General features: G+C 24.0%; 12 protein-coding genes across 12 annotated transcripts; 7 read left to right on the top strand and 5 right to left on the bottom strand.

The window, feature by feature from the left end:
• Positions 1-987: 987 nt before the first annotated feature.
• AAJ76_2600025454 (zinc finger protein) lies at positions 988-1437 on the top strand (the record flags this gene model as incomplete). Its single annotated transcript, XM_024474829.1, has 1 exon — positions 988-1437. One exon carries the CDS (start codon positions 988-990, stop codon positions 1435-1437), a length of 450 nt encoding a protein of 149 aa, XP_024331013.1.
• Positions 1438-1560: 123 nt separating this feature from the next.
• AAJ76_2600024453 (ubiquitin conjugating enzyme e2) lies at positions 1561-1989 on the bottom strand (the record flags this gene model as incomplete). Its single annotated transcript, XM_024474828.1, has 1 exon — positions 1561-1989. One exon carries the CDS (start codon positions 1987-1989, stop codon positions 1561-1563), a length of 429 nt encoding a protein of 142 aa, XP_024331012.1.
• Positions 1990-2734: 745 nt separating this feature from the next.
• On the top strand, positions 2735-3103 carry AAJ76_2600023707 (hypothetical protein; the record flags this gene model as incomplete). The annotated part of the gene is made up of 1 exon (XM_024474827.1): positions 2735-3103. One exon carries the CDS (start codon positions 2735-2737, stop codon positions 3101-3103), a length of 369 nt encoding a protein of 122 aa, XP_024331011.1.
• A 1870-nt stretch (positions 3104-4973) lies between these two features.
• Positions 4974-5399, top strand: AAJ76_2600021468 (hypothetical protein; the record flags this gene model as incomplete). Its single annotated transcript, XM_024474826.1, has 1 exon — positions 4974-5399. One exon carries the CDS (start codon positions 4974-4976, stop codon positions 5397-5399), a length of 426 nt encoding a protein of 141 aa, XP_024331010.1.
• Positions 5400-8016: 2617 nt separating this feature from the next.
• AAJ76_2600018150 (hypothetical protein) lies at positions 8017-8292 on the bottom strand (the record flags this gene model as incomplete). The annotated part of the gene is made up of 1 exon (XM_024474825.1): positions 8017-8292. The coding sequence occupies one exon, from the start codon at positions 8290-8292 to the stop codon at positions 8017-8019; it is 276 nt and encodes a 91-aa protein (XP_024331009.1).
• Positions 8293-12336: 4044 nt separating this feature from the next.
• AAJ76_2600014105 (hypothetical protein) lies at positions 12337-12702 on the top strand (the record flags this gene model as incomplete). Its single annotated transcript, XM_024474824.1, has 1 exon — positions 12337-12702. The coding sequence occupies one exon, from the start codon at positions 12337-12339 to the stop codon at positions 12700-12702; it is 366 nt and encodes a 121-aa protein (XP_024331008.1).
• Positions 12703-14678: 1976 nt separating this feature from the next.
• On the top strand, positions 14679-14852 carry AAJ76_2600011763 (hypothetical protein; the record flags this gene model as incomplete). Its single annotated transcript, XM_024474823.1, has 1 exon — positions 14679-14852. The coding sequence occupies one exon, from the start codon at positions 14679-14681 to the stop codon at positions 14850-14852; it is 174 nt and encodes a 57-aa protein (XP_024331007.1).
• A 2442-nt stretch (positions 14853-17294) lies between these two features.
• Positions 17295-17489, top strand: AAJ76_260009147 (hypothetical protein; the record flags this gene model as incomplete). The annotated part of the gene is made up of 1 exon (XM_024474849.1): positions 17295-17489. One exon carries the CDS (start codon positions 17295-17297, stop codon positions 17487-17489), a length of 195 nt encoding a protein of 64 aa, XP_024331006.1.
• A 69-nt stretch (positions 17490-17558) lies between these two features.
• AAJ76_260008883 (hypothetical protein) lies at positions 17559-17975 on the top strand (the record flags this gene model as incomplete). The annotated part of the gene is made up of 1 exon (XM_024474848.1): positions 17559-17975. The coding sequence occupies one exon, from the start codon at positions 17559-17561 to the stop codon at positions 17973-17975; it is 417 nt and encodes a 138-aa protein (XP_024331005.1).
• Positions 17976-18817: 842 nt separating this feature from the next.
• Positions 18818-20122, bottom strand: AAJ76_260006320 (hypothetical protein; the record flags this gene model as incomplete). Its single annotated transcript, XM_024474847.1, has 1 exon — positions 18818-20122. The coding sequence occupies one exon, from the start codon at positions 20120-20122 to the stop codon at positions 18818-18820; it is 1305 nt and encodes a 434-aa protein (XP_024331004.1).
• A 1508-nt stretch (positions 20123-21630) lies between these two features.
• Positions 21631-23304, bottom strand: AAJ76_260003138 (hypothetical protein; the record flags this gene model as incomplete). The annotated part of the gene is made up of 1 exon (XM_024474833.1): positions 21631-23304. The coding sequence occupies one exon, from the start codon at positions 23302-23304 to the stop codon at positions 21631-21633; it is 1674 nt and encodes a 557-aa protein (XP_024331003.1).
• A 2511-nt stretch (positions 23305-25815) lies between these two features.
• On the bottom strand, positions 25816-26441 carry AAJ76_260003 (hypothetical protein; the record flags this gene model as incomplete). Its single annotated transcript, XM_024474831.1, has 1 exon — positions 25816-26441. A coding segment is annotated over one exon (626 nt), but the record flags the coding sequence as incomplete, so codon positions are not given.

Here is a 26441-nt window from a genome sequence, read left to right as displayed (position 1 = left end):
ATTTTATGTATAAAACAGTAAATATAAATAAAGATAATAGAGAAAATATTAAACGTGTAAAATTATCTTAATATAAAAATCTAAATACAAAATATTAAGGATGTGTTGTTTAACTATATATATAAATTTTACTTAGATAAGTGAATAATTTTTAATTTATAATAATCTGATAAATGAAAAAACATTTATATTAATTTATATAATAAGTTATTGTGGTATAATTGTTAGATTGACTTAAATTTAATTAGATTTTTCATTTTAAGTTTGAATGATATAACTTTGAAAAATGTACTAAGAACTTTAACCTTCTATATAAAAAAATAATAGTGTATCAAAAGTAAGCAAAAATTTCTTATTTTGTATTTTTAAAATGTAAGATAAATTTAATTAAGTTTTTATAAAATACATTAAAGGTTACATAATTTATATTTTACGACTGTAATGATAGTATATTTGAATTGACTATTAAATTTTTAAGGAGAAAATAAATATCGAAGATTTTTTTAAATAATTAAATTTCTCTTTGGTTAATTTCATATGCTTATGTTTAGGATTTAAAATAACAATTTATATTAAAGCAAAATGTTAATTTTATGATCTTGCTAGTTTAAAAATATGAAATATAGTTACCTATAGTAAACCATAAATTATTATTTGTTTACAATAATATTTATTTAGTTACTTGCTTTATATTTTAGTTTGTTTGTAAAATTTATATAATTTGTTTGTTCGTTATTTTTAAAAAATATTTTTATGCATAAATAGAGGAAATAGTAAACATATAAGTTTTACAAAAAATGAAATATTTTCATGCATAAATAGAGGAAATAGTAAACATATAAGTTTTACAAAATATAAAATTTGTTTGTTATTTTTAAAAAATATTTTTATGCATAAATAGAGGAAATAGTAAACATATAAATTTTACAAAATATAAAATATCCTGTTTCTTATGAAAATAATAAATCTTATTTTTTAATCCTTAATATGGAAATATCTAGTGATTTTGATGATGAAGATTACTTTTGTTCTGATGAGAATACTTTTATAGACACTTGTATTTTTGAAATGTGTCCTTTTAATCTAGTCAATTTTGATTATGAAGATGATATAGAAGTGTCTAGTCCACATATTGTGGATAATAATACACATCAATCATTATGTATAGATAATGATATAGAAATTATAAATGAGATTAATGAGAATATAGAATTACAAAATATAAAAATTAATAATATTAAAAACTATAAAAGTACATTTTATAAAAATTTAATAAATAAAAAAGATCAAGATACATGCGGAATATGCTTCTCATATTTTACAGGAAATAATAAAATAATCACATTAAAATGTGCACACTTTTTCCATTCAAAATGTGTGGTACCATGGATTACGAGACATAAGACCTGTCCAACATGTAGAGAAAAGATATTTTAGATTTTTAAATTATCACATATTAAAATTTTGGTTAACATGTAAAGAAGGATATTTATACAATAAAAATATACAATAGAAGTGTACCAATTCAACATGTAAAAAACTGTAATATATCAAAATTTTTTATTTGTATGTATTTACTTTACTTACAAATTCATCCCAGTTTCTTATCATTAAATCTCCTGCCTCAGTATTTAACGGTGTATCACAGTCCAGATTTATAAAAATTGTGTATAAATTTATAAATATATTTTGTATACCATAAGTACACTTCCAGTTAAGTCTCAAAATCTCAAGACATGTGTTACCTTCTTCATCTATGGAGGGATGAAATATTTTTGTATTGCATTTTATTTTAGGAGATGCAAAAGGATATTCCTGTGGAAAAGAGATAGTAAAAGATAAAGATCTATTTTTGTATAAGCCTGATTTTATATACATAACGTAGTTTATAATAGGTGGTGAATATGAGATAGTGTATGAAGTGTTTTCTAATAACACTAATGATGTCAATTCATTTTTTATCCTAAACTCACAAAATGACAAGACCATGGGGTAGAGGCATTGAAATACATTTAATTTTTTATTTTTGTTATATTTGTATCGTATGTTTAATAGTATTATATATTTATATTGTATGCATATTTTAAGATGTTTATCTTTTTATTGATGAGCTACTGCTTAATATTTCTTTATTAAGTATTTACTATTTTTTATAAGATGCATACAGAATTTTAATAACCAAAGTAGTTGAGATTAAAACTGAAATGAAAGGAATTTTTAAAAATGTATGTACAATTTTTATGTGTGTTTATTATTTTAGCATTTTTATTTACTTTATGTTTATAATATTAAGGCAAAGTAAGATTTATAATAAAAATAATTTATTTATTTTTTGAATTTATAGTAAATTTTGGTTATTTTTATTTCAAAAATAAAAATTTAAATATAATAAGTCTATAGAACTGAACTTAAAACATAAAAACAATATGCCTAAATAAAGATATTTAAACAATAAAATGACTAGTACATTGTTAAAATAGAAATCTGTTTGAATGTGAAATATTGTTTAAATTCTTATTTTTAACTATTTTAATTAAAAAAATTCAAAAAGTTGTCAGTAATTAAATTGTTTTATTGTAAGGTATTATTTTATTTAAAATAAATTAAATGTTATAATTTTAGAAAATTACTTTGGCGGATTTTTCAAAGTTTTAAACTTTTTAATAAATTTTAATAAATTTTACAAAAACGGTGTTTAATAAATTAAATATAAAATCTTTATGCTTACCCCAACATGAAGTTAAACCAGTTTTTAATAATATTTACGCTACTAAGTATACTTAAAGGAACTATTAAAGGAGAATTAGAAGATCATATTAGAAGGATGGATCAAACTTATGTTGCTGTTCGAACACCAGTCTTAATGTATGAGCCAAGAACAGACATTTTTTGTAGTAAATCTCTTATGTGCATTTCACTTTTTTTATTTATAGTTCTTGGCTTGATTTCTGCATTTTGCATTGGATTTTCACTGTACGCCGGTCGTTTTATAGATATGTGTTTTTTTGGTTTTATTTTTCTGGCAGATATAATTTTTTTTATTCTTTGTCTTTTAATGTATAGGCTTTCGGAATGTAGGCCGGTTGTACGGTCACAGGCTTGAATAAAAATTTAAAATGAGCTTTTTATTTAACAAATCTTAATTATCTTGAGATGTATACAAATATTGATATTTGTATTGTAGTTAAAAATTTATTAATAACAACGTTGTCATCTTATTTGCTTAGTGATCATCAATAACATAAAAATAATCTTCTTTATTTTTTGTGTTTTATTCTGCTTTCAGTTTTTTAAAACTTTTAAAGTCGCTTTAGAAGTATTACTAAATTAATCATCGTGGTGTCGTAAAAATTTATAATATTTGTATACATCAAAGTTGCTTAATTACTACGCACATCGAGCTATTACATTTAATACTGTTACCGATGGCCTCTACTCCGCCAATCACAAGACCCAAACTTTTAAGCTGAAACGTTTGAGAACGATCTGCAACCTTATGTTTCAGATCAAAAAAGAAAAATATTTAATAAGTTTCAATAAATAATATATGTCTAATAAAAATAGTTCTTCTCGCTTTCAGAAATCACCATCAGATCTTGGCCAGCCTTTTTGTAATAACCACAATATTTGGATTTAGATCGTATTTATTTTTTTCACTTAGAATATTTAAAACTTATCTAATAATATGTTATTAATTTATACAACAAAAATTTGTTTTTAGTAAACAAGATGTTTAAGTTATTTGTTTAAAATAAAAACTTTTGCTTTAATATAAATTTTACATTAACAACGTTCTTTGTCAAATTTAATTCATTAAAATTGTTTAATTGTAACGAAGAAAAGAAAATCTTTATTATTTAAACTTATATTATAAGTCGTTTAATGCTTAAATTTTATATTGCACATTTTTTTAAAAGTTTAAAACATTAACATGCTTCATGCACATGATGCAATATTAATTAACTTTGATTTTTAGATTTGTGCAATTAAAATAGACCTTTTTTGTAGTGCAATTTTATGTTTTAGTATGTAAACATTTATTAGCTCAAACAAACGTTATGTAATAATTTACAATATAATTCGTTAAAAATATTTTAAAGCTAAAAAAATGCCAAAGTATGATTACGAAAAACTTTAAAAATCCACATTTACTTTCTAGTATCTACATTATTCTCATGTTAATTACTCAATTTAAATAATTTAGTAGTATAATTTAATACACTGCTTGTTAAAACTGCTAGCCTACGTTGTCATTTTTAAAGAGATAATTATATCTGGCGTATTCAAAGAGAAAGTGAAAGTACGTTTCTAAAACATATTTATTTAATAACTTTTTATTCAAAAGCTCCTTCTTACCTAATCTGGTATAACTCTTTCTAGCCTGGTTCTGCTCAGTGTAGATCTTTAGATTTAAAAACTAATTAGGGATAAAAATAAACTTTATCTTTATAGTTTTTTCTCAGTTTCCTAACAAACAATAAACTAAAAAAAACAAACTAGACTATGGCGTTAAACACATTCAACATTGTCTACTTTTTATGTTTTAAAACCTTAAACAAATCAAAAAACGAAACAAACAAATTAATTAAGTAAAAGTTCACAAAAACTAAACTTATAACACTTGTAAGATACCACAAGATCATTTATTTTTCTAAAAATTTTCATTAGTAAGTTGATTTGTATCTATGATCCTAAAAATCCTTTAAATATACTCAACAAATTTTTGATGTCACAATTTGTAAAGAATATACTTTTACAAATACATACATATAAAATCACGTATTACAACTATAAATAAAGTGAAAAACTATTTCATGTTTAATTATTTTTTCATTTATCAAATTTTAATTACTAAAATTAAAAAAAGTAAAAAAATAATTTACAATTACAAATTTAAAGCCTTTATTAAACTACATAAAATAAAAGATAATTACTTTAATTAAAATAATAAATAATGGTTTTCAATTCCCCTTATGTTTACAATTGTATTTCCCTTCAACTTTTTAGCTTATACACATGAGTATACAACAATATCTGTCCCTTTAGATGTCGAAATAAACAATGATGGTATTAGAAATCCAGCAGGTCATTTTGTTCAAGTCGAGGATAATTTAATTACGGGCATTAGGATGCAACCCTTACCTCAACATAATGATTTTTCAACGGATAATCGATTTGAAAATTTTATAAAGAAACATTCGATAACGTTACAAATAATTTCTTTTATAATATTAACTTTCCTTGCATTTTACGCACTCATTTTATATAACGCTGTGTGGTATACGTATATTCAAGTATTAATTATAATAGCTCTTGTTTTTTCGATATTTAATGGCCTTAGTTTTTTAAGTGCACTCAAAATATTTGTTAGTTTAATAAGTGGAGAATCCAGTGATTAAGTTATAGATCTTATATTGAGTATAAAAATCAATGTTATGTTTGTATTTATGGTGAAATCTTTAATTAAAGCCAATATTATAAAATGCCAAAAGCCTCGACATTTGACATACATTAAATTAAAATATTACCATAAATAAAGATCACCTCAATCTGGTATAATATCACTCCCGATAAGAGAAATAAATCATTTTAAAAATAAAATTTATTGTAGAACAATCCCTTTCAGGAGGATATGTCAGTATTCATCCTTTATTTTATCAATTGTTATTTATATTTTTAATGTATACTATTAATAATTTTAATACTACTTTAAGATTTTTCTTTAGGAGACATAATATCTACGTTGCGGAAAATTTAGTTATTTTGAAATAATTAAAATAAAACTTTACTAAGTTAATTGGTGTAATATATTAAACTTTACCAAGCTAATTGGTGTAATATAAAATTTTCAGATATTTTCTCTTACTTTTACACAATTTAATATATATACTAAATTATGTGCTATTAATTATATTAGTACATTTAATAAGTTTTGAGCTTACTAAATATAAAAAAAGCTTTTGATTTTTCTACTGTTCGTTTTTTACATATACAGAAGCGGAATTAAAAATAGAATTTCTTTTTTTTAGTTTACCTATTATTTTTATTCATTTATAATTAAAATTAAGTGCATATGTTTTTAAATACATTTTTACATATATTAAATGTTTTGTTTTCAATATCTAATCAAATAACTAGGTGAATTAAAAATTTAATTTTTTTATAAATATGTATAATACTCTCATGCTCAAATTACTACTCCATATTTTTTTCAGTTCTGATACCAATTTTTGGCGTAGTTTCTCGTCCATATTAGTTCATTTTTTTACTACAGGAACTTTTAATTCCTGAATATTTTTACATCGTCTATCACTAGCTTTTTTCTTCAGAACATACCATAGATTCTCAATTAGATTTAGATCAGATGATTGGGATAGCCATTTAACTAATTCTATAGTTTTTAACCTAAAATCTCATTCGTGGGCTTTGGGTCATTATCTTATTGAAATAATGAATCTTTTTAATTGAAATCCAATGCAGTTTTAAATAAATTATCATTGAAAATTGTAGAATATTTATAACTATCTATTTTACCTTGAATTGTGTAAATATTTCCAAACCCTTTCTCCAAAAAACATCCCCAAATCATGATTGAACCACCACCATGCTTAACAGTAGATGTTAAATTTTTTATATCATATCCCAAACCATCTTTCAAGCAATAATAAACTATCCATCTGATTAAAACAGTGATATTTTAGATTTATAACTCCAAATAATATTTATGAAGTAATTTTCATCTTTGTAATACCATTCAGTTACTAGTCTTAATCTATCTTAAATATTTTTTATGCAAAAGTGGTTATATGCTCTTCTCCTGCTTTTATAATCCAAATCAACTAGTTTTTTATGAACTGTCTTGGAATTTTTTTTTTTGATTTTAAAATTTTTTTCCGCTAGTTTAGTTGAACCTATAAATGATCTTTTTTAATTTCCTTGTCAAGATACAATATATCACTATCATTAAACAAAGATTTTCTGCCCGAGCCCTTAGTTTGAACAATTATCTTTTTTTTCATAATCTTCTATTGTTCTAAAGATATAAGAAGAATATAAATTAAATTTTTCTGCAATTTTTTTTACTCTTTTCAACTTTATATTCTGCTATAATTCTAAGCTTAAGCAAAAACTTTACCACTTTTAATATAAAAGGTTATTTATTTTTTTATTTTGTAGAAAAATTTAAAAATTCTATTTTTTATTTCCGGGTAAAATTTAATTTTTTTAAATGACACAAATAAAAATCCTCATGTATTTTTACCTGCCAACCTTATTAAGAACACATTTTATGTAAGAAACTGTTTTTTTAGAAATGCAATTATAATTATGTTTGGGTTTTTTGTAAAAAATATTAATCTCTTAATTCCATGATGTATATTTAAAAGGTGATGTTTATTACCCATGAGACTTCTTTTGTTTTTTATATCCATATAAAATTATAACACCGCCCAAAGCGCATAACTCAGAAAATTGGCAAAACAAGTAAAAATAAAAATTGTGGTCATCTAATCTCACTTCCAAACGAGTCATTCAAAATGTTAGTTAAAAAAACTTGATTAACTATCAAAAATTTTTTTCCTTCGGGAGATAAGAACTATAAAAACAATTTCAATAATAGCCAGCTCCCTACCAATACTGTCACACTAACTATGTAAGATTCGCAAACGCAAAAAAATGCTTTATATTGCATAAACTTGCCTTAAAAAAAAATTTCTTTTCTGTATTTCTTCATAGTTCAATTTACTGCACCATTTTTGTTTGATGGCATACAAAAACTACTATTATTCTTTTAAATAATTTCAACGACGTTGTTTTTTCAGTATCTAATAAATACTTTGTAACGTTTTTTTTTAGACTTTGAATTTAATCTGGATGCCAAATCTTTTTATGTGTACATCCCAGTAGTTCATCCCTCGGCTTATTTACACTATTCATACGCAAATATGATTGGGATAGATTTATATTACTTTACAAAATTTAATAAAAAACGTAATATTAACCTATTAATTATTTATTTTACTTAACATTTTGATTTAAATGAAAAAGCAATTCAACAGATATGTGATAACCATATAAAGATAAAACAAACAAAATGCTCCAAAAAATGCAATCGAATATCGACTTATAATCTTTTATACTAAGTAAATTTACGAAAAATGAGAATACAATTAAAACTACAAATATTAGAATAAATACCCACTTAAGACATTTATAAGAAAGTTTTCTATTTTTTAAAAAAAGAAAGCAAACTCTTTTATCACGGGGTTTAACAGAATCTCTTATGTCTTTCATTGTATCACACCCTTTGCATGAATCGATGTAACTTTGTAGCCATTAGTCCATTCTTTCGTATTTAACACATGAATATTTTTTGAAAAAGTTGAGGATTCATTAGGGACCCAAAAGAAATGTAATAAATAACTTAAACTTTAATTAATTTTTTAAAAATTTAAGTTTAAGAAAGAATGATAATATTTTTTTATAGCACCGTATAGCAAATTTATCATAATAACTGTATTTACAAAGCAAACTTTAGTAAATTTTTTATTAAATATTTTATAATAATTTATCAATTATAACTGTGATGTTCTTTACATTCTTTAACTTATTTTTAGCTATTTGTTTTTTTAACAAAATTTAAATTTACTAACAGTTTGTATTTTCTTGAAAAACAAAAATATAAAAATTATAACGCAAAGATGAGTACGGACGAATGAATATAACGAACATACATTACAAGAAAGGTTAAGGTACCGAAAGGTGCAATTACCACAAAGCTCTTAAATAGGAACTATTTTAATTTAAAGTACTTTGAAACTACATTTTTAATTTTGTTACATACCATTAAAGTACAACAATAACAAATTTAATTACATAAAGTTTTAGTTCCAGATATAATTTTAAAATTTAAAGTTTCAAATTATTACAGCTGTCAGAAATAGCTGGCAAGGAAGTATATTTTAGATAATACCTAACTAAATTAGAAAATTAAAAGACCATTTTATGAAAATTTTTATTTAATTCCATCTTGGCTACAATTATTTTCTATTTATATTTTTTGTTTCAGATATTGTGATATAATAATCAAATAATGATCGAAAGACCATGAACCTTTTTAATTTATAATTAGCTCATAAAGTGAAATGTCAGCAATCCGTTTCAGAGACTAAACGTTTTTAAATGCGCTTTGTGGGTTTTGAGAAAAAAATTATTTAAAGAAAAAATTATAAATAAAATATTTTTAGTAAAAATTATTTAACCAATTCTAACTACAGGACTCAGAAGCGGTTCTCTGCTCTTAAAAACCAGGGCAACATCAACACGCTCATCGCTAGTTTGTTAGAAGAATATTTTAGGAAGAATTTCATCCCATGGACTCACGTCAGATATATTGTAAACATCTTTACTTAAGCCAATAATGTTCAAGATTCTGTTTATTATTTGCTTTACAATAAAATATTATTTACAATTAAACCAATAAGTAAAATATTGTATGACAATCCGTAACAATATTATAAGGAAGGCGGGGTTTTTTGAATTCTGCATACATTTTTTTTAAAAAAATTACAAAAAATAAAAATCAAAAAAATAAATTTTAAAAATTTAATTAAAAAATAATTCTTTAGCACTATTAACATATAATTCATTCTAGGAAAACAATTTCTCTATAATACAACTAAACTTACGTGGTAAAAAGTTGTTTTGGATAGTATAATTTTTTTAGTTGCTTGCCCTCGTAGGTTGTAATTGTTCATAAATGCCTTATGGTCTCTCCTTTCATAGTTGCTGTTTTCTTTTCATGATAACTTAAACTTCTTGAAGTTTTAATAAAAAGATTATTTATACTAAAAATTTCTCTAATCTGATAATTAATAACACAAATTCCTAAAATTTTTTTATAAATCTTGAAAAATTGATGGTATTAATGCCCATGATATATATCTTCTTAAATGTCCAACGACATATTAATTATCAATTTGATCTCTATTTAACGCCATTTTCTTTTTGCGTTGTGCTTAATATATAGCTCCCGAATACCTACCTCTATATTATTATATGGATTCCATCTTGTGATCTAAATCCAACCGAATGACTAACGCTATAAAGATTTTGACTAAGGTCTCTTACAACAGCGGGATAAGAAGAATGATCATTGGCGTTTAACACGATTCCGTACTTAACATAAATACCTATTGCTTCTTGTAAAGAAAGAATTATACGATCAATAACACGAACATGATAAAATTTTTTTTGCTTGTTCGATCAATTTTACCAACAATCCAAATAGTATCCCTAGTATCATCAGCACTCGTAGAATTGAAAAATTTCACGCCGTGAAAAATTTTTTTATCCATTTTGATGAAATTTCTGAGCCTCCTAATGATAACTTGATGTGTATTATAATACAATTTGTAGCATTCTAGAGCAAAGTTTTATACTTAGCTATTGTTGCATCTGAAAATCTAAAGAAGTTATAGACTGAAAATAATTGATATCTAACAACAAACAGTATATAAGGTGTGCTACTTTTGTTAAAAAAATTTTAGAATGAAATAAGGGGGCCCTTTCTGGCATCTTCTTTTAATATACTCATAAGCTATTGTGTCTATCTAACCTTTTATAATCATAAGTTTACAAGAATTTAAGTTTTTTTGACAGATAAGTATAAAAATAATGATATTAATATTAACTAAAAATTTTTTCAGCTTTTTTATTTTATAAAAAATTTCATCGTTAATTTCAATATTCAAAATAGCTAATTCTAGAAAATTTTTACATACACTACTAATAATGAGAGGCGTATGCAATTTATAGTAATAAACATCAAAATTTGTGTAACTTTTATATAAAAATAAGCAAAAAATAACATTATTTATGGTTTAAGACGGAATTTTGAACCCATTAAAGTAGATTTCAGCATATTTTAATAGTTGCTTTAATTTTGAAAATGCTTTCCATAATGCCAAAATATTAAGTAGTTTAATTATCTTTAAAATTTTGCTTACATTCCCATTTTTGTAGATTTTGCCTTATGTTGAATACTGTTTTTTCCCTATTCTTTAACACTATTTTTTTTTAAAAATGTAGGCAGAATTCTAAAGAAGGCCCCAGAATGGCATACACCAATTATAAATATTGGGCATGGTTTAAACTTTATTTAACTTGAGGAGTGACATCATCATTTATTATCGCACTAGCATCAAAGGCCCTTATCATCATCTGTATTTTTATGCAACCCACCTTAAATCGTCAAATCCAGTTCGGCATTTTTATGTACTACATTGGCCACTGATAACCCACCAGTTTTGGTCGGTGTGCTGCAAATCCTGTAGGAGAGAAGGTTCGGGAATTTTTTGTGCTCTACTTCGTCTAGTCTCTTATTTGGCTCGAAGCCACTTTACCTAGAACCAGCCAGGATCACAACCTTTCATGATTTTAACTTATTCTTAAGTGCTTGCATGCCCCTGTTATAGGTAGATAAAACTTAATCTACATCATTTTTGGACTTAATGGCGCATTCAAATTAGGTGTTAATCCCCTTGGCGATATGGACGGCACACAAGTTTCGTGAACCAATTAAATAATTTCTCGTGGACATATTTTACCATTAAAAGATCAAACACACCTTAAATAAAGAAACAAGAGGTGCTAGTTGGGAATCGAATCCATTTCTTAAAGTATTAAATGCACTGTTTTCGACCACGCATTCAGAACAGCAATAATTTTAATAGTTTATGAAATTTAAGATAAAAAGAAAGATCATATTATTTTCGTACAATATTTATGCATGTTTATTATTTTAACATTTTATTTACTCTATGTTTTTAATAATAATTGATAAAAAAAAATTTATACTTATGATATTTTATTATTTTATATTTCTGTAATAAACAATCTTATTTATTTCAAATTTATAGTACATTTGAGAATGTTTTCTATTCTAGAAACAAAAATATAATTTAATAAATTTTTAGAATTAAACTTAAAACATAAAAATAATAAAATAAAAAATTATGCTTAAATAAAAATAATGAAACAACAATATTATTATCATACTTGTGAAAATATAACTCTTTTGAATGTTAAAGTTTGTTACATGCCTATTGGTTATAATTACGTTAATTAAAAATAATTAAAAGTCGTTTTGTAATTAAATTATTTTATTATGTGGTATAATATCTTATGTGAACATGTATTTAGTGGTAAAAGAAAATTCAAATAAATTAAATGCTTTTCTATAAGACTTGTGTGTATTTAAAGTTTATAATTTTTGGCAAATCTTTTACAAAAATGATTTATTAATTTTAGATATAAAATCTACTTCTTTGCCCCCAAATGAAGTTCAACCAGTTTCTAATAATACTTTCGCTATCAAGTATGCTAAGAGGAGCTATTGGAGAAGAAGAAGCTCCAATAAGAAGGGATTGTCAAGCAGAAATTGCCTTGCGAGCTAAAGCCTGCATGTACGAGAAAAAAACAGAAGACTTTTGTAGTAAAGGTCTTAGATTCTTGTACTTTTTTTTATTTGCAATAACTGCTACATTTTCTTCATTTCTTTTTGGGCTTTCACTGCACGCAAAATATTATGCAACTGCGTGTTTTTTTGGTGTTGTTTTTCTGGCAAATTTTGTTTTTATAATTGTTTGTGCCTGTGTGTATAAGTTTTGGGATAATAGATCAGTTGTGCGGTCACCAGTTTAAATAAAAATTTAGTATTTATTTAAAATAAGCTTTTTCATCTAAAAAAACAATCTTGTTTGTCTTGAGACTTATGTTCAATTCTGATATTTTATTGTAGTTAAATTTTTTAGATCACAATTTCGCCGAAAGATAGAAAATAGAAAAAAACATCCCCTTATATTTTTTTTAAAATGCCAAATTTACTCTAAAAGTTTATGAAATTTGATAAGAAAAGCCATTTCTTCAATTTAACAACATAATTGATATAGTTTAATTCCACAATTCAATTGGTGGGTCTGTTTAATTTGCTTTTTCAAATTGTTTGTACATGTTGCTGTTACTAAGTTTAGCTTTAATACTTCTGGTTCTTTACTAAAATCTGTAAGTTATTAATCAACCGAATCGAAAATGTATGTTTACTATCAAATTCTTTTTTAAAAAGTTATTAACTCCTTACGCATGATTATTTGTAAACAATATATTAGACGTTTTCGTTCATATATGTCTAAATTTGGGAAAAATATAAAAAATCCACTTTCTTTTAAAATAAGTTAAAAAAGTATTTATTCCTACATGTGTTACTTTCTAAAGTATTAAATTTTTGATGGAAATATAGAAATTATATCGATATCCAGATTTTAAAAATGCCAAACTGATTATGCATTTGATATTGTTGTGCTCATCATAGCCAGTGGCAAATAAATATAAAATAACATTTATTTATTTGTATTTACTCTGTAAGACAATTGGTTCTTAGTTCATTAGTTACAATAAAAATTTTATATTGATGACAAATAAGGAGTTAGAAATATTAAAAAAATTTACTTACAATAAATATGGTTTTCACTAAAGAGCATTTTTTTTCCACAGCTTAATCTGTACAATGCTTTTGTCCGGAAAAAACATCGTTACGACCTATGTTTATCAAATATACAGTTTGTCTAAAAAAACGCATAACCAATGGCTGTATATTTATTTCGTTTTTATGATTTACAAGAGTATTTTCTTTAATTTAAACCGTAAAATAAGATAATACAATAATTCATATCTGGTTTTTGAATTATTTAATAGCTACAAATACCTACTTTTAATTAAAATTGTCTAAAAAAAATACATAATTTTATTCAATATTTAGTGTGCGCACCTTTAACTTTTAAACCTTCAATACTAGTTTTTAAAAACTTTCTGAGTATTTTTTGTACGTTTCTATATGATACTGTTCCATACAGCTTGTATTACAGTTTTTAATTCATTTAAATTTTTAGGTTTTAAAATAATAATTTTGAAGTTAATGAACCCCAATAGATTCTCAATGGGATTTAAATCGGGGGATTGAGAAGGCCATGCTGATAACCTGACATCCTTTGCTGCAAACCACTGCTTTGTTACGTTTGCAGTATGTTTTAGATCGTTGTCCGGCTGAAAAATGCTCTCTGGAAAACCCATCATTTCTGCAAAAGTGTCTAGGTTATCGATAAAAATGCTAATGTATTTGATTGCATTTACTTTTCCTTCAATGAATATTAGTTTTCCTGCTCTGTAGTATGAAAAGCAGTCTCATATTATTAAAACTTCTCCCCTCCCGACATGCTTAATGTTGGACATAATTTTTTTTTGTAAAAGTCCTGTATTTGATTTATTTTAAATTGAAATCTTACCACCAGAATTAAATAGGTTAAACTTACTCTCATCACTAAAAATTATCCTCTTTCTATATTTTTTTTGAGTGCTAGCCATTTTAATACACAATCATTTCTACTTAAAATGTGCTTTTTTTTGCAATAGAGGCTTCTTTATAGGTCATATGCATAGATACCCTTCTCATTAAGACAAAATCTTATTTTGTCTATATTAACACTAATATTATCTACAGTTTTTATTTCTATACTAAACTTTCTCAATGAAATTTTTAAACTTTTATTAACTTTTTTTATAATCCTATTTTTAATGACACCAAAACATAATTAGGCAGTCAATTGCCTCCCGCATGCTTCATTATGACTTTCCGTTTATATTTTTTTCTGAATCTTGTTTATAGTGGATTGGTTTACATAAAATTTTGGTTCAATTTCCTTTTGGGACAAATTATTTTTCAAAGGCCCAAAATTTGCCTAACCTCGATTCAAAATATTGCTTTATTGAAAGCAAAGCAAAATTTTGTTAAAATATAAATTAAAGGTATTTTATTTCAGTTTTAGCAAAAATAAAATAAAAGTTTTTTAGACAAAGTTAATTAAAAACAGGTATTTGTAACTATTTAATGCTTTGTAAATTAATTGTAAATCAATAAAAATCTTAATTTACGGTTTTATTTAAGAATTTACTCTCGTAAATTATAAAAATGAATAAAATATACAGCTATTAGGTATGCGTTTTTTTAGGAAAACTGTACAACCTAAATGTTGTATCACTTAGATAAATTTGTTTTAATCCTTCAATAAGAAGATTTTTATAAACCATTGAGAATAATGAAATAAACAAAATATTATTACACAAGCTGCAAAAATTTCTCTAACAGAATTTATAGTTGCCTGTTCAAAATATATATTTAATTATCTATACATAAAAGTGGAAGTTTACGTTAAATTGTCCGAAATACTTCCTTATAACAACTTTCCTCTTTATTTGCCACTTAAACATAGATTTAAGAAAAAAACTTACCATTTATACTCATATGTATAAAAAAGGGGAAAAATTTAGCTGGATATGTTTTAAATGTGCCATCAGCCAAAAATAAGGTAATATTTAAGGCTTAATCAGCAAATTTATCGTTCCAAAAATAACAATCTTTTGTTCTTCATCTAAAAAGCTATCATATTATAAAACTTAAAATTAGATGATGTATTTAAATATTCAATGGAAGTATCATAATTTGCTTCAAGAACCAAATTTATATATCTAAATTCCTTTCTACGGTAATAACATATTCCACATATATATATTTCTAATTTAATTAGTTGAAGTTGTTTGTTTGCAATATATCACAATTATGCAGCAAACAAACAAATTAAACTATAAATAGGGCCAAGCCCAAAAACAACAACCAAATACCCATATTGATCAACTAGACAAATAAACAATATCATAATATTGATTTTAGAAGTACAGGCAAGCCCCAAGATAGGATTCAGCCCTATTGCATTGGTGTGATTGAGAAATACCTCTCCACTAGGCGATTCCCAAAAAATTACGCAACTTTCTTATAATAATTAGTTTGTATACAACGCATAGATTCTAGCTAAATCAATTCTTTATATATCAGCTAAAATTACCGAATTTTTTGCTATCACTTCATTAGGATGCATTTTTCTGAACAAAATCATTAATAATATCTTGAGGGGTAATTAGCGTTTTCATAAAAGACACAGTTATAAGTTCATGGATGTAAAGTTTTAATTTATTGTTAATTAATTTATTTGTGCTCAAATTTTTGTACACCTTTTTTTGAAAATTTTTTCTATAACAATACCATATAGATCCATTGATGTTTTCTCTTTTTATATAATATTTAAACCTTTTTGATATTATGCTTATTTTATTTTTTTCTGAAATTTTAATAATAAAACTAATCTCCTGCTTTAGATTAAATTCTTTACATCGTCAAAATCATTTTTTGCGAGATATTTTTTTGTATTTCGACAAAATTGATGTAGAATTGCTTAATATTTACTAAGGACAATGAAGAAATCTTGTTTGCTTAATGGGCATAAATAGTATAGAAATTATCTTGTTAATTTTTTCGTGTTTAATTCTGTTTTCTGTTTTTTAATTTTTTATAGCCTACAGCAGACTTTTAAAGTTGCTTTAGAAATATCACTAAATTGATCATCGAGGTGTCTGTATGAATCTACAATATTTGTATACATTTCATTTGCTTAGCTAATACGTATACAAAGCTATTACATTTATCACAATGCTTGGATTTAGATCGTATTTATCTTTTTGAATTTTGAATATTCTAAAATTGTCTAATAATATGTTCCTAATTTATACAACAAATATTTATATTGAGTCTTAATTGTGTTTAAATTATTTGTTGTTGGTCTAAATTATACTTCAATATAAATTTTTATTTATTAAATTTTTTACTAATGACATTTTTTGTTAAACTAAATTTATAAAATTTATTTTATTAGTTTTAAAATTCTTAATTTTAAATTAAAACATCATTTTAGACATTGAAATACTTCATGCACATGTTGCAATATTGATTTAGTTAACTTTTATATTTATGAATGTAAAAAAAAAACATTTTTAATGTAAAATTCCCAATATGTTAGCATATAAACATTTATAAACTTATGTAACTGTATTTAATAATTTACAATATTATCGGTGAACGATATTTAAGGATAAAAAAAAATCAAAAATGATAAATAAAATTTTTAGTTAATTTACACTTATACTTTCTATTTTTAAGCTGTATTCTCATTTTAATTACTTAATTTATTTATTTAACAGTTAGATATTATACTACTTTTAAAAACTGCTATCTTACGCTGCCCTTTTAAAAAGGAGTTTTTATAGCACTTTTGTTCTAAACATATTTTTACATTTAATTAAACCTTTATCTATCATAATCGAACAATTTGTAAATAATTTAAAAATTTTTGATGTCACAATTTGCTAAAAATATATTTTTAAAGTTACTTACATATACACCCACAAATATCAACTGTATAAAAAGTAAAAAAAAAATTTTAATCAAAATTATTTTTTTATTTATTTACTTGATTATTGCAGATCTTAAAAAAATAAAAAAATTAATTAACATTTATATTTTTAAGAGCTTTCTTCAAATTACATAATCAAAAAAAATTATTAAAAAATATAATAATTTAATTAAAATTATAAATATCCGTCTCCACTTACCCCCCATGTATGCAATTGTATTTCTTTTGAATGTTTTAGCTAGTACACATGAGCAGACAATATTAACTGTCCCTTTAGATGCTGAAACTACCACCGATGACATTAGAAATTCAATTAATCGGATGACCCAAGCCGAGAATAACTCAATGACAGGCAATAGATTACAACATTTATCTCAACACGATGATTTATCAACAAGTAAAAGATTTAAAAGCTTTATAATAAAACATGCAATGTTATTACAAATAATTTCTCTTATGATATCAATTTTCATTGCGTTTTGTGTACTCATTTTATATGATGCTGAATGGTATCAATTTATTGAAATGCTAACTATTAATATTCTGGTTTTTATGGTAGTTAATGGCTACGATCTTAAAACTTTATTTACAACAATTTGGAAATTTATAAAAAAAGACTAAAACTGAAAATTAAAAGCTTAAATTTTTTTGCTAAAGACTAAAAACCTTTGTTATTTTTGTATTCATCTTTTATTTTATTGACTGTATTTGTAATATCGGGTTTCCTGTTGATAACTGACTACATTTTATAAAATATTTTTTAGGGGTTGAAAATTTAAATAATCATTTCCATTAATTATTTGCTAGATTGGCCTGCACAATCCTTAGACATGAATCCTATAGAAAGTTTATGGCATATTCTTAGGGTAGAGGTAGGAAAAAGAAAATCAAAATATATAAATGAATTAAAGAAATGTGTTGAAGAGGAGTGGAATAAGATAGATGTAGATGTGTGTAAAAATTTGGTAAAGAGCATGAACAGTAGATGCAATGAATTATTAAAAGTGAAAGGTGGACATACTAAATTTTTAATAAAAATATTCCTTTTTTGCCATATTATTTTTTATTTAACTAATTAAAGCATTGTGTTAGCATAATAAATAAAATACTTAAACAATTGTAAATGTTTGTAGCTTCTTTTAAAATGGCAATAACCTTCTATGATATATAACTTTTAATTGCAAAATTAAGCATTCCTTTTTTTTGTCACTACTGTAGGTGACTAATTTTTATGTTAGAATTCTTTTGTTTGTAGTATTTTAAAATAAATGTACTAAAAAAATTTTCGGTATATATTACAAATTGGGCAGTACAAGATCATTGGCCAAAAAATTATTTCAGAAATTAAAATACAGTAATATTTTTATAGTTTGTAGATTAAAAACTTTATTTAATTTTACTCTTTGAAAAAAATTGCTTTAACAAAATGATCTAAAAGCAGAATTATATGACTAAAAAATTTATTATTCTTTAAATTTTATGTAAAATTTATAGAGAACTTCCAAAGAATTAGTAAAAGAATCTAAATTTATAGTTATGTCTAAAATATGATTAGCTAGATATTTAAGATTTCTCTTTAAGTCGACCCCTTTAACATGATCAAAATGGCGGTCTTGATAGAGTACTCTTTCGACTAAAGTAATCATTTTTGCAAAATTTTTATCTGAAAACAATGTTGTAAATTTGTATTTTTGGTATTTAAACCTGTCGTCAAAAAAATAAGAGGTAAAAAATTTTTTCCTTATAAAAAAATTAGAATCAGTGATAAAGGCAAAAACTTGGCTAGTAAATTTTAGAACTTTTTCTATCAAATTATAACTTTGCTCTGATATTTGTTGATACCTAAGTTGTTTATATATATTTGAAATACTAACGGTAATTTTTCTTTTCTTTTTATAAAATTTATTGTGGATAGATTTTTTAAGTTTTTTTAAGCGCAATTTATCATCATCTGAAATATTGCTGGCATCTATATTGTATATATTACTAAATTCGGGTAAGTTTCTTGCTTGTACTAAATTATAAAAATTTTCTTCAAGTTTATTAAATAAATCTGAAAGTTCTTGTTCGGCGCAACAAATTGTATTGCAATGTGGTGCAAAAAATAAATGTGTAAAATCAGGATAAGACATCATAGAAGGACATTTAAGCATCTCGCTTGTGTTTTTATCAACGCCAGTATTCTTAAATTTATTGATATTAGTATTTATAGTATTTTTTAAAGCCTCGGGAAAACTATAATCTACTTTTTTATCCATATCATCTGTCCTGATGGAATTGTAAAGATTGGCGCCATCTAATGATCGTGCATTTGAACGCGAAGAAACAAGATTTTTTTTAAACTTACAGCTCAAGCCTAAAGGTTCTGTAGACCCCAAACTTGTTGTATCAATAGTTTTAGCATCAATTAAGCCGCTATAATTACTAGTTGATGGCTTTACAGTACTATCATGCATAATAACGTTTTTTAAGGTTTTGCACTGTTCCAATTCTTCATTAGTAGATGCAACGGTTTGTAACACTTTTACTGACAACTTTTCATTTTCTAGGTCTAATATACCTTTATCTATATCAGTAATCATGTCAATTTTATTCTCAATTCTTAATCTTTTATTAGATCTTATTTGGATTTTTGCATCATTATCTTTACGTTTCTTATCCTTCAATAAAGACATTATTGAATGATTAAGATTATAAATTCGTTCATGTGTATTAAGGTGAGATGATATTACTTTTTTAAAAACCAATAAAAAACAAATAAAATTCATTTTATAGGGGTATATTTAAAAAAATTTATAAAACTTGTGAAAAATTAATACAGTTATATATATTATTTATTTTAAGTTTACTTTATAGATTAGAAATATTTTTATTTTTTATTTATTTAATTTAATTTTCTAATCTATTAAAAAAACCAATTATATCAATTAAAATAAATGTTTTAATATAAGTGTCACATCTCCTGCTTATATTTAAATTCTTGTAAATATTGAAAAAAATCATCATCATTTAATGATTAATGTATGAATAATTAATTTTTATAAAGTAAACAGGAGATGTGTGCAAGTCGTTTTATTTTTTTATATTTTATACTAAAAATATAAATTTTATGCCAATTTATTTTATTTTCTGCTCAAATATAGTATTAGCGTAGTTATTTACACAAAAATAAATTAATATTGTTTTATTTATAAGCAAAAAAAAATTTTAATTTAACGAAATACGCAACTTCAATTTTTTATATAATACTAGCTTACGCTATTTCGTCTGAAACGGAATCATAAATATAATGTGTGTTCTTTCTTTTAATGAATATGCTGTACCTTAATGTATGTACAAATTTTTTTATTACAAATTACATTCTCTATTATAAATTAAATTTGCTATAAACACCCTGTAACAATTTAAAAAAACAAATAAAATTTAAGAAAAAACAGGAAAACTGTGTGCTGTGCTTTTAAAAAAAAACATAATACTTGTGTTATTCTTTCTTAATAAAAATTTTTAAAAAAGAAAGGTTAAAAAATAAATAAATATTTAGATTCAAACTTTTTATATATATATAGCTTACGCTATCCCGTTTAAAACGGGACTCAAATTCGATACGTGCTTTTTTTGTTTAAATTATGTGTATATGTCCCCTTGTGCATGTATGTATTTTTTATTATTAAACATTGAACACTTTTAATTATAAAATAACAATAGCGCGTATTTTACAATTTGAATAATTAATTAAACTAAAGAAAAATGCACAAAAACATCGTGCTGTGCTTTTAAAACTTTTTTTTACTTGTGTTATTCTTTCTTATGAAAAATATAAAGAATTTTACAGAGTTTTAAAAAAGAAGGGTTAAAAAATAAATATTCAAATTCAAACTTTTTATATATATTGATGATTGATGACTAGCTTAAGCCATTCCGTTTAAAACGGGACTTTAAATACAATGTATACTTTTGATTATTTGTATCTCGCGTTAAGTTTATACGTTTATGTTTAGAGTCTTAATTTGTTATTTATATTTTGTATAAAAGCTGCAGTAACACACCTTTGAAATTAAATTTTTGAATACAACACAAAAAAATATAGTGAATGTTCTGTTCTATACGTAAAATAATCAAATAAACAACATTGCTATTGCTTTTAGAACAAAACTTTCCAAAATTTGAAAAAAGAAGGGTTAAAAAATAAATATTTTGATTTACATTTTTTATATATAGACAAGTTTAGTAGTTATCCTTCGGGCAAGGCAAAAATCTACAGTTTTATAAATTAAAATCATTTAATTAAACTTTCAACGTAATTTTCTAAATTCTCGGGATCGTCAATATTTAATATTTGAAACATTTTCTCAGCTTCTATTTTATTAAAATAAACACGCCTTCCTCCTATGCTGTATCTAACGTCTACATTGGTTAGTAATGCTATACTTTCAAATAATTGTGGCAATGTTTTTGACCCTGACGCAAATATAGATAATGAATTGCCAATTAAGATGCTATAAAAATCATATAACGTTATTTTATTCAGACATAAATATAAATCAGAAAACTTTTGTATATCATTAAAAAATTCAATATTAAAAATATCATCCTTTTCATAAATACTAAAATATTCCTCAGCTTCTTTATAAATAAGAGTGTATAACAAATTATTAACTTCTTCACTCTCCGCCGTCATCATAAAATGAATCTTAGAAAGTTTTTCTTTAGTAAAAAAATTTTCCAGAAAAATAATTATTCGGAATCGTTTATCATCATTTAGATTTTGCGTAAGAAAAATAATTTCATTCACGTTTAAAATATTATAATGGCCCAATATTTGCATTAATATAAGATATGAAGCGGAACCCGGACTTTCACAAATTTTATATAGTAGATGATTTAGTAGATTTTCATTTTTAAATTTATGAAAAATAATTTTGTATTTAAAAAAGTCAAGATTTTTTGCCTTCATATATAATTTCCAAATCTCAATGCAATCTTGGTATGTTTCTTCAGAAATGCACTGACAATTTCCCTCAATCTCTAAGTGATTATTACAAGAATAATAAAATGTTGTACTTAAAGTTTTGAAAAATATAGCCTTTTTTATAATTAAAACATTAAAAAAAATCTTCTCAAAATTATATAACAAAAATTGCCTGGGTAGTTTTTTCTCATCGTTATTTACATCATTTAATAATTTAGAATTTAACAGAAAATCAGAAAATGTAAAAATTTTACACATTAAAGTGCATATCTCTGTACAAATATTATTATCATTGTTATTTTTATGTAACTTTATTATTTCACTTGTATATTGTTCTTCTACAGTGTATAAATCTTTAGCGTCAATTTTAAACAAAAACATTAAATTTCTTAATTTTACAGGAAAAAAAAATTTCATCTTATTTTCTTCTTCAAAGAATTGAATGTTGCCACCCATTTTATCTTTTCCAAGTTGAAAGCAAAGAGGAAGAAATATCATTTTGCTTCGAGAAAAACATAAACAAAGCTTCCTTATTTGTTTTAACTTGCTACTATCATAAAGTCTAGCAATAAAATCTGGTTCAATTCTATTATAAAAAAAATTCTTAAGATTTAACTTAATATCATGTTTAGATTTAAGAAAAACTAGCTTACAAACGGCCGGAAATTTCAGTAATTTATTTAAATTGCTTGAAAGATAATAATCACAAATTTTTTGAATTGCTTCATCTGCCGTATTATACTTAATCCTTTTAGATTTGTAAGAAATATCCTTGGGTCCAGATACATCTCCCATGTATTCGCAGCAAACAATTTTATCATATTCAATATAGACTTCAAAAGAGTAGTATTCTTCTTTTAAATCTATCAAAGAATAGCTTTCAGTCTTAATCTTTTGTTTAATGACTTCCAATAAATTCTCATAAATGTCTTTACTGGATTTTAAATGAGCAAAAAATAACACTAATAATACAAATTTCATTAAACTATAAAGGGTCAGAAAAAAAAATTATAACTAAGCTAAATTTTAATAAAAAATTACTACCTGCTAAATAAACTTTGATCTTAAATTATACTGATATAATTTTTTTCCAAAAATAGTAAATGTATATTTTTTAAAAATTTTTAACATAGTAAATGTATATTTTTAAAAATTTTTAATATAGTAAATTTATATTTTTTAAAAATTTTTAATATAGTAAATTTATATTTTTTAAAAATTTGTAACATAGTAAATGTATATTTTTGAATTCAAAAATAATAATTAAATTATAAAATTGCAATTAAAGATTGTATTTATTGTTTTACATTATAAAAAGCAAGTGTCTTACTGTGATATTGATTATTACATGAAATTTTATTCTCCTTTTTCTAAAAATAATTTTTTTAAATTTTTTTTTGCGTAACTAAATATTTATCCTTTAACCCTTAAGATTTACAGTGGAAACAACAAGCTTATTAAATATAGACTATTTCAAAAAACAGATACCACCTCGGAAGGGTCTATCTGCACCTCATAAGAAACAATTAACCAAAAAACCAACCAAAACATATTTTTAAAAAGACTAAAGATAAATAAGAAATAAATTGTGTTTAGTACACATATATTTGGGTATTATGGTATTTACCCCATGTTCTTTATTTATTTTAAAATATTTTACTATGAAAAAGCATAGTTTTTTAACTTCAAAATAATTATAAAATAATGCTTTCAAAAAATAACTATTTCAAGACTTATAACAATAAACCATTTTTTGATAATAAAAGCATTATGGAAGTTATTTTAAGCTCCGGCCTTACTTAAGGAGTACTTACTAAAGGCATATAGCAACACTTTACTTGTATAAACGCTTAAATGTGTAGTTTAAAATTTTTGAATGGATGTAAATTCTAAAAAAAATTTGAAATTATTATACAGCGCTTTTGAAAACTCTTATTTTTATATCTTTAAAATGGTGGGAAAAGTCATTGTTAAGACCATAAATGATAAAGATTCTTACTCTGATGCTAAATTATGAAAATTTAATGAATTATATTTTGAAGTGTTGTAACTTTTTACGAGGTGTCCAAACTTTAGATGTTGTTCTATGTAAGAACAAATAAATAATATATTTAGAGTCTACTCCATGAAACTCCAGTTTTTTTTATTAAAGGGGAGGCTTTGAAAAAAATAAATCGAATATACTTTATTATGTTTATAAATAGGTCAATTAAAGCGCTTTCTTTTTAGCACAATACTAACTTAAATAGAAGCTCATATTTCTCAATAAAAAGTTTTAAATTATCGTATCTTACGTCTCTCCTTGCTCCTATCTCTGCTTTGGCACCGGCCCATACACCTTCAATCGAATTGGTATGATTTCCATACTCGTCTATAAAGCTTCTACTATGATTAACTTTACTGTGTTTGCAGCGATTTGCTATAAAAGAACTTGGATGCGACGGATAATCGCCAGTTTTAATAATTGTACCTACTCTTATATTTCGTTTAATAAATACTGTAATTGTCGGAATTGTACGGTCTGGCAACACCTATAACCTTATTCTTTGTGTTGACTCGTATTGGATACCAATAACCCATTTCGTGTCTCTTATGTAGGGCGCTTCGCTGGTTGGCTGATATATTAGACTACGCCTACAATAAGCCGTTTCGTTAATTTGTACAGCAACATTTTTTTCTCCAATTTTCTCCTTTTCACCACTTATAACTTTCACACAATCAATAATTTTTTCTTTGATATAGATATAAACAGTTTCACTTACAGAAACAAGAGTCAAGACCTGCCTATTTCTTGGCTTAGTAATATACAAAAAGATTAAATGTTAATTTCTGCTCATTTTTATTTTAGGAAGCAAAGGGTTCATATATTTAATAGATGCAATAGATTGTTTGCATATTCTACAAAAGTAACGATATCCACCCAAATATTTTTACCCCTACTTAAAAAAAATCTTCTATGCTTGATATTTTATATTTTTAAATAATTTATCAACTAATCGTCCAATGTTTTTAACAAATTTAATCGCTTCTTAACTCTATAAAAATATTTCATAATTTTCCTCATAAAATGTTGACATACCCTTTCAACAAAAATTTGTTTTTATACTAAAAAATTAAAAACGGGGAACAAGAACAATAATAGCAAACGACTATAAACGACAAAAATTTCTTATACAAATATTATGTTTTAATCTCACAAAACCTGTTTTTAGTATGGAAATCGCATTTTTGTGGTTTACTCCATAAAACTCCGTTGTCTCCTTTTTTTATTATTTTTCCCCTCTGTTTTTTAGAAATCACAGTTTTATGGAGTAGACTTTAAAAATGTATATAAGGTGTTATAAAATACAAAAAAAATCTTTCGTTTATTGAATGACAACTTTTATAATTTGTAGAAAAAAAAACTGATATTAACTTTTAAACTTTAAACAAAAAATTTTTGCTTTGATGTGTTTTTCCAAAAAGCAACATATAGCCGTAATAAATTTATTTTTAAATATATTTCATATAGATTTTTTCATACTCATTTAAATAATCAGTGTAGAATTTTAAATGATTGATTATATATGTAATATTAACGCTTAAACTTTTAAAGCTTTTTTTTAGGTCAACCTTTTTAACATAATTAAAATAGTGGTCTTGATAGAGTACTTTTTTGATTAAAGTGATCATTTCTGCAAAATTTTCATTTGAAAATAATGCTGTAAATTTATATTTTTGATATTGTAATCTGTTAAAAAAATTAAAATATCCAATGATCCTTTTTTTTTTAAAAAAATTAAAATCATTAATAAAGACAAAAACTTGACAAATAAATTTTAGACTTTTTTCTACTAGAATATGTCGATGTCGTGGTATTTGTTGATATTTAAGATGTTCACAAATATTTGTAATACTATCTATAATTTTTTTTTTCCTATTGTAAAACTTACCATTGTAAGACACTCTAAACTTTTTTAAAAGATTAATATCATTATATGAAATATTTCTAGAATCTATAATGTAAATATTATTGAATTCAGGCGAGCTTTTAGCTTGCTTTAAATTAAAAAAGTTTTTTTCAAGTTTGTTAAGTAACTTTATAAGTTCTTGATCATCGCAACAAATTGTAGTGCAAG

Source organism: Vairimorpha ceranae (genome assembly GCF_000988165.1).
Source record: "Vairimorpha ceranae strain PA08 1199 chromosome Unknown NODE_26, whole genome shotgun sequence".
Classification (NCBI taxonomy): Eukaryota; Fungi; Microsporidia; family Nosematidae; genus Vairimorpha; species Vairimorpha ceranae.
The sequence above is the reverse complement of the archived record's forward strand: the minus strand, read 5'-3'. Positions and strand labels throughout refer to the sequence as shown.